The sequence below is a fragment of the Microtus ochrogaster genome, chromosome 8 (assembly GCF_000317375.1).
Source record: "Microtus ochrogaster isolate Prairie Vole_2 chromosome 8, MicOch1.0, whole genome shotgun sequence".
Taxonomy (NCBI): domain Eukaryota; kingdom Metazoa; phylum Chordata; class Mammalia; order Rodentia; family Cricetidae; genus Microtus; species Microtus ochrogaster.
In genome coordinates this window covers 42788089-42800261 of record NC_022015.1, presented here as the reverse complement: position 1 = coordinate 42800261, position 12173 = coordinate 42788089, and the positions used below count along the sequence as shown (strand labels likewise).

The 12173-nt window shown below is 44.3% G+C and overlaps 1 protein-coding gene, 1 long non-coding RNA gene and 7 other non-coding genes across 10 annotated transcripts in view; 1 reads left to right on the top strand and 8 right to left on the bottom strand.

The window, feature by feature from the left end:
• Window positions 1–3335: 3335 nt before the first annotated feature.
• Window positions 3336–6650, bottom strand: LOC101996978. 2 transcript variants are annotated; one of them, XR_001228999.1, is made up of 11 exons: window positions 6581–6650; window positions 6043–6092; window positions 5732–5813; window positions 5488–5540; window positions 5164–5187; window positions 4554–4596; window positions 4346–4380; window positions 4106–4146; window positions 3812–3846; window positions 3549–3579; window positions 3336–3426 (listed from the first exon to the last, which is right to left on the bottom strand). It is a non-coding gene; the product is annotated as an uncharacterized LOC101996978 (long non-coding RNA). The 2 variants fall into 2 exon arrangements; XR_258369.2 differs by having other exon boundaries at window positions 3336–3579; window positions 6581–6642.
• Window positions 3647–3772, bottom strand: LOC113456555. The gene has a single exon (XR_003377322.1). It is a non-coding gene; the product is annotated as a small nucleolar RNA SNORD22 (small nucleolar RNA).
• Window positions 3963–4030, bottom strand: LOC113456620. Its single transcript, XR_003377377.1, has one exon. It is a non-coding gene; the product is annotated as a small nucleolar RNA SNORD31 (small nucleolar RNA).
• Window positions 4216–4284, bottom strand: LOC113456619. Its single transcript, XR_003377376.1, has one exon. It is a non-coding gene; the product is annotated as a small nucleolar RNA SNORD30 (small nucleolar RNA).
• Window positions 4448–4511, bottom strand: LOC113456615. Its single transcript, XR_003377372.1, has one exon. It is a non-coding gene; the product is annotated as a small nucleolar RNA SNORD29 (small nucleolar RNA).
• LOC113456616 lies at window positions 5257–5329 on the bottom strand. The gene has a single exon (XR_003377373.1). It is a non-coding gene; the product is annotated as a small nucleolar RNA SNORD28 (small nucleolar RNA).
• Window positions 5610–5678, bottom strand: LOC113456617. Its single transcript, XR_003377374.1, has one exon. It is a non-coding gene; the product is annotated as a small nucleolar RNA SNORD27 (small nucleolar RNA).
• Window positions 5897–5972, bottom strand: LOC113456618. Its single transcript, XR_003377375.1, has one exon. It is a non-coding gene; the product is annotated as a small nucleolar RNA SNORD26 (small nucleolar RNA).
• A 332-nt stretch (window positions 6651–6982) lies between the features above and the next one.
• Window positions 6983–12173, top strand: part of Slc3a2 (solute carrier family 3 member 2) — an 18760-nt gene continuing 13569 nt past the window's right edge. Inside the window, exon 1 of the mRNA XM_005351894.2 lies at window positions 6983–7094. Coding sequence (XP_005351951.1) covers window positions 6983–7094 — 112 coding nt within the window. The remainder of the gene's footprint in view (window positions 7095–12173) is intronic.

Below are 12173 nucleotides of genomic sequence, written 5' to 3'. Positions count from 1 at the left end.
TCTGTAGACCAGGCTGGTCTCGAACTCACAGAGATCCGCCTGCCTCTGCCTCCCGAGTGCTGGGATTAAAGGCGTGCGCCACCCCGCCCGGCCTCTTCCTTCTTTTTTCTTTCTGCTTTTGCTTTTGTTTTGTTTTTCGAGACAGGGTTTCTCTGTGTAGCCCTGGCTGTCCTAGAACTCACTCTGTAGGCCGAGCTGGTCTCAAATTCAGATATTCGCCTGCCTCTGTGTCCCAAGTGCTAGGATTAAAGGCGTGTGCCAACACCACCTTGGCGCGTGACTTCATTCTTGACCATAAACAAAAACTAAATATTTCAAGGTTTCTCTGTAGCTTTGGAGCCTGTCCTGGAACTCGTTCTGTGGAGCAGGTTGGCCTCGAACTCACCAAGATCTGCCCAGGTTTTAGTGAACCCACTTTGCAGAACAGGCTGGCCTTTGAACTCACAGGTCTGTTTCTGCTTCCTGAGTGCCGGGATTAAAGGCAAGTGCCACCACAGCCAAACGTGTGACTTCATTCTTGGCTGTAAATGAAAACTAAAGATGGAAAGTGAAACTGTCAATCCGTTTAGGTCAGTTTTGAAAAGTAGAGACCACATCGTTTTATTTGTTCACATTGAGACTCCATAATAGAAAAAATAAAAAAGGCTCTACTTTGGAAAACAAATTTGCAAGGTTAATATGAAACATCTAAGTCAAGTGTGGTAGAACACCCCTTTAATTCCAATACTCAAAAGACTGAGCCAGTCTGGGCTACAGAGGGAGGACTGAAACTGAAACCCCATCTCAAAAAAGACAAAGATCTGTGCATTTGCTTGGACCGATGGCTCAGAGGTTAAGAGCACTGGTTGCTCTTCAAGAGGTCCTGAGTTCAATTCCCAGCAACCACATAGTGGCTCACAACCATCTGTAATGAGATTTGGTGTCCTCTTCTGGCATGCAGGCATACATGCAGAAAGAACACTGTATAAATAATCTTTAAAAAAAAAAGACTAAAAGCAAAAAAAAAAAAAGGGTGTGTGTTTTAAAAATAAAAGTGTGTGTTTGTGGGAGAGACTCTCCCAAATATATGCTGCAAAGCTTTAAATTAAGAAACCCTGGCCGGGCAGTGGTGGTGCACGCCTTTAATCCCAGCACTCAGGAGGCAGAGGCAGGCGGATCTCTGGGAGTTCGAGACCAGCCTGGTCTACAAGAGCTAGTTCCAGGACAGGTTCCAAAGCCACAGAGAAACCCAGTCTTGAAAAAAAAAAAAAAAAGAAAAAGAAACCCTGAGCCAGGCAGTGGTGATACATGCCTTTAATCCCAGCACTCAAGAGGCAGAGACAGGTGAATCTCTGAGTTTGAGGCCAGCCTGCTCTACAAGAACTAGTCATGGGGCTGGAGAGATGGCTCAGTGGTTAAGAGCAATACCTTCCAAAGGTCCTGAGTTCAATTCCCAGCAACCACATGGTGGCTCACAACCATCTGAAATTAGGTCTGGTGCCCTCTTCTGGCCTGCAGACATACACACAGACAGAATATTGTATACATAATAAATAAATTAAAAAAAAAAACTAGTCATAGGACAGGCACCAAAAATACACAGAGAAACCCTGTTTCGAAAAAAAGAACAGAATCCGGGAACCATTAGTGCACATGTGGCAGAGTGCCCTGGTGCTTGAGTGGGAAGAACAACCTGGGTATGAATTCTGACAGCCAGATGACAGAGCTGAAATACAACCGCAGTTTCTTTGGTGTGCATTATCTTTCTCCAATTGTTTTGAATTTGCTGTGTAGCCTAAGATGATACTGACTGGGATTGCATATGATCTCACCAGTAATCTCACATCCAACTCCTTGCTGCTATAAATCAACCATTCTGGCCTTGTCTCCAACTATTTTTATTTATTTGATGCATATTGTTTTGCCTGCATGTATTTCTGTGTGATGGTGTCATCAGATTTACAGATTATACAATTACAGTTGTGAGCTGCCATGGAAATTGAACTCAGGACCTCTGGAAGAGCAGTATGTGCTCTTAACTGCTGAGCCATCTCTCCAGCCTCCCCACCCCACCCCACCTCGACACAACTACTCTTGTTAGAATCACAATGGCTCCTCATAGTCCACAGCCTTGCCTAAGAATTTTTTGCCAAGGTCTGTCCCTTTTTCTGGTGTAATAATTACTTTTCGTCTTTTATCATTTTGGCGGATTAGTGAAACAGCAAGACAGAGTAGTTTGACAGTCTGTTTCCAGCCCTGTTACTACTTGGTCTTTCAGCACAGGACTTGTGACACCAAAAATTACATTCTAAGTTTGGATTAGTATGCATGAGACAAAATGCCTCTGGTTTACAAGTCCCTTGACTAAGGACAGATGGTTCGTGAAATGCTGGAAGTTATTGTAACCTGTATATGTATGGACTTAGACCTTATCTACCCATTTTCAAATTTGGCTTTATTCTCTATTGGGGGAATTAACAGATTCACCTGTGACTTTGTGCTAGTGCTGCAAGCTACATGATAGGGTATGGCCATCCTGTTTAGCAGCTGGAATTTGAAATGATCCAGAGGACATCATGAAACCTAGGGCTCAACATCCCCCTCAAGCAACCGGTATTGGCAGACAAGTTTTCAGTTAAGGACAGCCTAACCTGGGGACTACAACAGCATAGGAAACTGGTGTGGCAAGCTTGATAGCAACTCACAATCTTAGGGTACAGTGGAAAACAAATCCAGTTCCCAGAAAACCTCCCAGCACATTAACTAGCAATGCTAGTTTTGTGATTCTTAGAAACCATGCAACCTTCAAGGGATATGGGTAAAAGTAGCTCAGTTGGTACTACTCTGGCAGTGCTCAGGCTTGATCCTCAGCACTGTGATCCAAACAGGAAAAGTATCAACAAAAACTAGATCAAATGCACCACGCCCTCAAATGCTAGTAGAGATGGGGCTTCATTGTATCACTTTAGGCAAGCATGGCCATCAAAAGTCCAGTGTTAAATACCAAAGACCTTCATATAAATGGTAACTGCCATATCCCACAACTGCATCTTTCTTTTGGTTTATCTACAGCTTTGGAGCCTGTCCTGGAACTAGCTGTTATAGTATAGACTAGGCTGACCTGCCCTTGCCTGGGATTAAAGGCATGTAGTACTGACCCAGGTAGACTTTTTGACCAAGTCAGGTGGTGGTACATTCTATACCCATGGGGCGGGGGGGGGGCGCAGTTGTAGGACAGCCAATACAATAAAGAAATTTACAGGACAAAAGTAAGAAGTTTCAAAGAAGCCACATGCTACCAGGCCTTTGGACCCTAATTCCCAGAATCCACCCAAACAGATGAACCAAACAACAAATTGCAAAGAAATAATTTTATTAAGAGAATGATGACACACAACTCCAAATTATCGAGGAAATAGAGATCTTTGTTCTTGGAGATCTGCATTCCTGTAAGTTTTAATTAAGTTAATGTAGCATGCCAAATGCACCCACATGGACAATCCTCTGCCTTCCAGATACCCCTTGCCTAACCAAAACTCCAACCTGCCCATATTCAATACCATACTTACCATTCACAAGCTCCTCCTTCTTTCTTCAGACCTGGGAAAAGACAAGCCACCTTTTATCTCTTATCACTTGACAATTCTTTCCTCTCTATAAAAACTCAATCCCTCAGACAGTTCCTTCTGGAACAAATCTTCCTCTTTTCCCCCAGCCAGCCCCAGTGGGTTCACCTTTTCAGGCTCTGGCGCTAGGACAGGAAGTAAGACATGTGAAAGTTTCTTCATAGGGAGACTAGTTCACAGCACACCTTACACACCCATGCTCTCACCTCATTCCAGCAGAGTAAAGATGTGCTCAACTTTCCTGTAAGACAGAGCAGAGAATAAGGCCATTATTCTTACTGCTTCTAATGAAAGCTTATTTTATTGAATTCATGCACTAACTCAAAAATAGTTCTCACAATTGATCCAGGGTGATCTCACAACTCAGAAAATACCTTTCTCCACAGTTATCAGACTGGGGCGGTATTCAACTCATCACTGGTGAGCAGGAATTCACTAGATCAAAGCATTATACACCGATACTCAGTTTATACAGCAAATAACATCACAAAAGCATTTACCTGGCAAAGTTGGTTCCTCCGCTCTAGGGCAGACACCAGATCTGAAACAAGACAGTCAAATGTTTAAAACCCTGCAATAAATTGTCTTGATGTAACCCATTTTTCTGTGATAAATTCAGATTTCCAAGTCTCAACAGCAACCATCAGCCGAACGAGATTCCATGAAAGTCATCATATGAAACTCAAGTGCCTTTAGGAACTTGAAACCCAATGTCACATGTATGAACACACTGTACTTACCTCTGAACCAGCAAGGATGCCACTGCTAACAGAACCTGCGAAAAAGAGCAAACTGTTGGACGAAAGGCTTGATTTACAGCCATACCCACACCCTACTTCTCAGTTTCTCAGGTGTTCATATGTTTTCATTGGTAGTCATAGTGAGCTAGTTGACTCATCACAGAAACTGCCTACATGAATCCTATCCAAAAATAATAAATCTGCTAACCTCTGAATGCTGGTGATTGGTGGCAGACAGGAATTATCTTCTCCTAAATAAAGAAAGTTAATTAGCTAAAACTCCAGAAAGCTAATACCAATCGTTAGTCTATTTTTCCCAAGACAGCGTTTCTGTGTAGCCCCAGAACTCAAGATTCCCCTTGCATCCTCAGTGCAAAGTACCACCATACCTAGTTCTCTTACTCCTAACAGCCAGCAGGAACATGCTATATAAATCATGCTCATTATTCTTTGGCTCTTATGAAACCAATTCTGTCAGTTACCACACTAGCAAAATATTCAGTCCTGCTTGATTTTGAGATACTTATTATCTAGGAGAAATAAGGAGCCAAACTGAACTATCAGAGAAACACCAGGATACTATGACTAAAGGAGGGCTACAAACCCAGTCTAAACATGTTCCGCTCCATCAATATGAAAACGGACTCACCAGCCGGGCAGTGGTGGCACACGCCTTTAATCCCAGCACTCGGGAGGCAGGCGGATCTGTGAGATCGAGGCCAGCCTGGTCTACAAGAGCTAGTGCCAGGACAGACCCCAAAGCTACAGAGAAACCCTGTCTTGAAAAACTTAAAAAAAAAAAAAGAAAATGAACTCACCTTTCCACAAGCCATCAGGACAACCTGGAAAAGAGTAGCAAGCAGTTATTTTCAACCATCAGGATGAACCAGGCCTCCTTCATCACCACCAACTGCCATCAGAACTCTAACATGCTATTAATTCAACCTTCACAGAGCATCAGTGCATTGATTCAAATCATCTGACAGTGACTTGGCTTTTAATGAGTGAGTTTATTAAGCTGGTGTCCTTTAAAAAGCAGAACACATGAGCAGCTTAGAAAGAGGGCTGTGCTGCTTCGAAGTTTTCCCATTATTGTAGACTCTCCAGCTATGGGAGAGTAGCAGGCTCATTTGGGCAATTACCTGTATTCATCCTGGGAGGTCATCTGCATTCCTCAGAATATTGCTACCCGATGCTGTACAGAGGAAAACCAAATTAGTTTCGTTATTTAGTCACCCAGTACCCCCTCCATCCTTTTCAGCCCACTTTTCAGCAGAAAAATGACATCACTACAATTCAGGCATATGCTTGTCATTTACACTCATCATTAAGTGGTGATCTAGATGCGCTCTCTCTTCTCCGCATGCATGAACCATGAACACCCACCTCAACTGCCAGCAAAACGTCTTAGTTGCAAGGTCCATCTAGCCTGCTTCCAAAGTGTAAACTCCGCTTTCATCAACCATTTCTGAGCAAGAGAAAATGGAAACAAAAACACTTCAGCAACAGACTTCCCGCTAAACCTAACCTAGCTATCTGCTACAGACTTGTGCTACTCAGAGATTTTTCTTTTTTCTCCACTGCAGCATCAGAAAGAGAGAGTTCAGCTTTTATATCATCCCGGTAACACATTTACCACCTACAGTCACCAAAAACTAAGCAAACACCAAAAAGGAGTTAAGCCATTAAGTACTTACTCTTAAAAAGGACGCGTGCTTCCATGTTTCCGTATGCAATCATCCCAAATCTGGATTGAATTGGCATTTGGTTATTTCTACACCTCCGTTTAACTGGGTGGGGGCAAAAGACTTTAGGTACTGGGCCAACCTCCTCAGAATTACTTATCCTCATGGAAATCAGTACAGGTCTGTGAAAAGGAAATCATCATCGGGGATGGCCCTGCACCGCCGCCACCATTTTGTCCTTCACAAAGTCCTCCTGCTTCGAGGTCCTGAAGACCCCTAAACGTATTTAACCTCCCTGCTCCAGTTACCGACGTTACACAGAATCACGAATGGGAAGCGCTATGTTCACGCGGGCTCTTAAAGCAACAAAAACCGTCAGAAATACTTGATTCTTAAGGAAAAGCCACGCGTGGTGTTTCACGCCTTTAATCAAAAGAAAGGCATGCTGATCTCTGCGAGATCGTAGCCAGCCGCGGATACAGCGTGCGTTTGGTTTTTTTGTTTCTTAATTAAAAAAAAAAAAAAAGCCACTACAGAGAACAGCACTTACCTGGCGCACGGAAAAATGAGACCGAAAAGGACAACGGACGACACTTAAATATCATTTCGCAGAGGACCACGGGATTTGTAGGCGGGACCAGCAGGGACGCATGCGCCCACGGAAATGATTGCGAGCCGGGGGAATTGTGGGTAGAGAGGTCCACCAAAGGCGCGTGAAGAGCGCTCCACCTCGAATTTGTGGCGCGAAAGTGGCGCAGGCGCTGTAGGGGAGTGCGGCGTCACGCCCTCGGCTCTGCGGCGTGGTGGTTCCAGCCCACTGCGGAGGAAACGTCATCGCTGGAGGTTGGCTTCGTGACCGCTGCGGTTTGACTGCGTTACGGTCTCCGGTCCCCATCCCTTTACGTGATTCCTTGCCCTCACTCACGCTAAAGCCGCCTGTAGATCCATCTCTATGGATCCCGAACCTAAAGAACACTCCACCGGCGGCGGCGCGGTTCCCCGCCAGCCGCCCGGAGTGCAGACGGGGCCTGATGTCCAGGTTGTCAGCGCAGGGGGCGACTCAGGTACTGGGCCCCTGGCTGAGCTCGGTTGGAGACCTCTTGCATGGAGCCTTTTAGGGAAACGGAGTCAGTCCTCGATGCCCCGCGGCAGTCTGGAGACATTTTATCTTGTCCCGAATTGAAGTAGGCCCAACACTAGGTGTCGTTTATGGAGCATGTTGCATGTTTTTGTTCTTAACAGTGCTGTAGATTAAACCTGAAGCTATGTGCATGTGTAGACAAGTGCTCTACTACTGAGTGTGACACCTCTCCACCCAAATGGGCTTACCGTTTTAAGCATCCTATATGGTCTGTCCACAATACCAAGAGGCAGGGACATCTGACATCGACAACCCTCATTTACACATGGATGGTCTTAGATATGAGAGCTCTGGGGGAGGTTCTTAAATTTACCAATTGTCTAGGTCACAGTTAGCTATAGACTGGCATCACATCATTACTCTTTTTTTTTTTTTTTTTTTTCTCGAGATAGGTTTTCTCTGTAGCTTTGGAGCCTGCCCTGGAACTTGCTCTGTAGCTCAGGCCGGTCTCAAACTCAAGTGCTGGGGTTAAAGGCGTGCAGCACCACCGGCCAGCACCGTTAGTCATTTATAGCAAACATCCATGTGCCTAAGTTGTCAACACTTACTACTCTCTTGCTAATTGTTCTTCTGCATGACCTCATTTAGTAATCCTGCTATTCGAGTTGGAAGGTGTTAAGGTTAAGTCATAGATGAGGAACTTGAGGCCTAAAGAGATTTAGTTTGCTGGATGTTATCCAGATAAGCAATATTAGTTCCAAGGTATAAATCCAGACAGCCTGATTCCAGAATCAGAACTGGTTGCTCTTGTAGAAGATGTTGGTACAATTCCCAGCCCACAGTCATTGGCAATTCGAGTTTCAGGAGATCTAATACCCGTTTCTGACCTCTAAGGTCACCTGGCACACATGCAATACTCTTACTTGCATGCAGGCAAGACACTCATATACCTAAATTAAAGGAATTTAAAATTTAGTACCAAAAAATGCTGGATATTTTGGCCTTTAATCCCAGCACTGTGGAGGCAGGGACAGGCAGAGTTTGAGACCAGCATGTTCTACATAATGAGTTTCAGGCCAGCCTGGGTTACATAGTTGAAACCCTGTCTTGAAAAACGCCACCCCCCCCCCAAAAAAAAGTCAAGTCACGAGGGGAGAAATGGCTCAGTGGTTAAGAGCCCGTACTCACTCGTCTAAAGTACTTGTGTTTGGTCCCAGCACCCATGTCAAGTGACTCACAACCACCTATAATTCCAGTTCCAGTGGATCCAACTGGCCTCTGAGGGTACACACATGCCTACACACACTGAAAAAATACATTTTTGGGGGACAGGGTTTCTACATAGCCCTGGCTGTCCTAGAACTCACTATGCAAACCACACTGGCCTTGAACTTTAAGAAAATTCTTCTGCTTTTCCTTCCAAGTGTTGAGATTGAGGTGTGCACCACAATGCCAGGCTCATAAATATGTATAATTTATTTTTTTAAGGAACAGTTTGAGAGTACACTTCAAGGGGCAATAGGCTGACAGAAATTATCATACCTGTGTAAATTTCATCTTACTGCTTTTGCATGTAGTTATGTTTGCAAGGTAATTTGAGGAGCAAGCAAATACACAATAATAAATTTTTGGGCCTGCTTATCTTTCTTGTGCTCCTGTCCACTGAAAAAGGACAGTGTTTTCCCTAGTTCTCACATGAAAACTTAATACCACAAATAAACTCTATGTTTATTAGCAGGTCAGAAACATTTATTTAAATAAATTATTTTGTTTTTATGAATATGAGTGTTTTGTCTGCATGTGTGAATGTGCATTAACATGTGTGCCTGGTACCCACAGACACAAGAGGGCACTGGACCCCTGAAACTGGAGTCAAGAATGGTTGGAAAGTGCCCTGTGGGTGCTGGCAACTGAACCCAGGTCCTCTGCAAGAGCAACAAATGCTTTTAGCCTTTTAACTGCTGAGCCATCTCTCCAACCCCCTGTAAATTTTGATTTGTTTTGTTTTATACTTATTTATTTTATGTCTGTGAGTGTTTTTCTTATATCTATACAGGCATACCATGTGTGTGCCTGGTGCCCAAGGAGGCTAGGAGAGAGAGGGTGGTACCATGACATATGGCTAGAGCCTCCCCCCTTTTCTTTCTTTTGACTTGACTAGGCTAGCCTTTGTCTCCCACTCCCCACTACAAACAATTTTCTATGAGTGTGTTGCCTGCATGTATGTCTGTGCACCACGTGCATGCAGTGTCCTTAGAGACCAGATGAGGCCCTTGGATCCTCTGCGGCCGGAGTTAACAGATGGTTGTACACTGCTGTTTAGGTGCTGTCAATTGAACCAGGGTCCTCTGGTTGAGCACTTGGTTCTCTTAACCATTGAACAATTTCTTTCCCTCTTTCCTTCCTTCCTTTCTTTCTTCCTTTCTTTCGGTTCTGGAGTGTTTAGAACAGGGGTTGAAGTGATGGCTCAGCAGTTAAAATCAAATGCTGTCCTTGTAGAGGACCCAAGTTCAGCTTCTAGTACCCAGGTTGTGTTGCTTACAGCCACCTGTAGCTTCAGCTCCAGGGAACATAGCTCCCTTTTCTGGGTGTCCTGGCACTCGCGCATATATGGCATATATTCACACAGACTTAACATAAGTTAAAATTGAAAAGAAAAGAAAAACAAAACAAAACAAAAGCCCATTTTCCAGATGAGAGAAGTGAATATTTTATTAAATTACCCCAAATCGCTACCTGGCCACGGGGCAGAACTGTTAGTTACTCTGATTTCTGTTTTTGACCAAGTAAGGAAAATGATGCAGATTTTGGGAATATTCCAGCTTGAGTGCACTGATGAAAAGCAGGCCCACCTTCACTGGAGACTGTCTATTCTAGAAGTAAATATTTGTAATCTTATTGTCTACTGACTTGGACATTTTATTTTATTTTTGGTTTTCTGAGACAGGGTTTCTCTGTGTAATAGTTATGGCTGTCCTGGAACTAGCTCCGTAGACCTGGCCTCAAATTCACAAAGAACCACCTGCGTCTGTCTCCTCCAAGTGCTGCGATTAAAGGCTTGCACCAGGATCAATTGGGCATTTTGTGATTGCTATATTTGAAAGGGAATCAGGCGCAGCAGGGGCTTCCTTTCAGACTTTGAATGGCGTAGAAACCACACCCAAACGTGTTTTCACAGAGAGATTCCTTATTAAGCAGGGAAGAAAAATTAAAGTGGTTGCTTTCTGACTGAAGCAGAAAAAGAGCAACAAATGACCTTGCAGGTGTCACTCTTTTTTTTTTTTTTTTGGTTTTTCGAGACAGGGTTTCTCTGTGGCTTTGGAGCCTGCCCTGGAACTAGCTCTGTAGACCAGGCTGGTCTCAAACTTACAGAGATCCGCCTGCCTCTGCCTCCCGAGTGCTGGGATTAAAGGCGTGCGCCACCATCGCTCGGCTGCAGGTGTCATTCTTTTTTTTTTTTTTTAATTTATTTATTATGTGTACAGCATTCCTTCCATGTGTGCCCGCAAGCCAGAAGGAGGCGCCAGGTCTCATTATAGATGGCTGTGAGCCACCATGTGGTTGCTGGGAATTGAGCTCAGGACCTCTGGAAGAGCAGTCAGTGCTCTTAACCACTGAGCCATCTCTCCAACCCCAGCAGGTGTCATTCTTAAGAGAAAAAGAGAAAGTCTTTGTTAGAATGGGCTAGGATGCTGTGGTAAAGGAGCTAGGGGACAGGGAAGGGGCAGGAGTATTTCTCCTGGAGGACAAAGGAATGCCTCTGGGTGGAGGGGGACAGACATGGCACATAAGCTTATGGCGGTTTATAAAGGTAAAGGAAGAACCCCGTATTAGGATGAGGTCTTTAGTTTTAATTAGGTATGCTAAGGAAATATTAGACCTTAGTGGCTAACTGAACGGGGAGAAGGGCAAGGCCTGCCAGAGCCATATGCTTGAGTGGACTAGTGTCCCTTCAGTGCTGCCTCGTCAGTTCTTAGCCTCTACCATTTAAGTACTGGGATTACAGGTTTGGTTTTTGTTTGTTTGTTTTTAGTTTTTTTGAGGGGGGAGTTTGTGTAGCTTTGGAGCCTGTCCTGGAACTCACTCTATAGACCAGGCTGGCCTCGAACTCACAGAGCTCTGCCTGTCTTTGGTTCCCGAGTGCTGGGATTAAAGGCGTGCGCCACGACTGCCCGACTAGGGTTTTATGAAGTAGTGAGATTCAAACCCAGGACTTTTTTTTTTCTTTTTTGAGACAGAGTTTCTCTGTATACCATCTCTGACTGTCCTGGAACATGCTTTGTAGACCAGGCTGGCCTCAAGCTCACAGACATTCACCTGCCTCTGCCTCCTGAATGCTGGGATTACAGGCATGCACCACCACTGCCTGACCAAAACTAGGATCTTTTTGTATGCAAGCCTTCTACTAATTGAGCTACATCTCCAGCCTCCCCCCGGCTAGTTTTTTGTGTTTTGATTTTAACCATAAATGGTCACACTGCAGTTTCTTCCCTTCTAGTCCATTTTTACTTTGTAGCTAGGGTGCTCAATTCCCAGCACCCATATGGCAGCTAACAACCATCTGTAATTTCAGTTCCAGGGAATCTGAGGCACTCTTCTGATCTCCAAGGACACGAGACATGCCCATGGTGCACAGACATACATGCAAACAAAACATTCTTACATGAAAATAAAACCTTTTTAAAATTTTAAGTTCCCATCTCAATTCCGAATCCTTCAGTGGCTCTCCACTGTCCTTAGGGTACAGTTCAGTTTGATGGCTACTGCTGTAAAAAAACACTGCTTCCTTACCAATTGGTTTCTGCCTTAGTTTGCTTTCTGTTGTTATTATAAAGCACTCTAACAAAAAGCAGCTTAGGAGAGAGAGAGAGAGGTTTATTATAGCTTACAGTTTCAGGTTACAGTCCGTCATTACCAGAAAGTCAGGACAAACCTCAAAAAGTCAAGAATAAAAGTAAAGAAATGCTCTTTAGGTGCTGTCAATTGAACCAGGGTCCTCTGGTCGAGCAGTTGGTTCTCTTAACCATTGGACAATTTCCTTCCTTCCTTCCTTCCTTCCTTC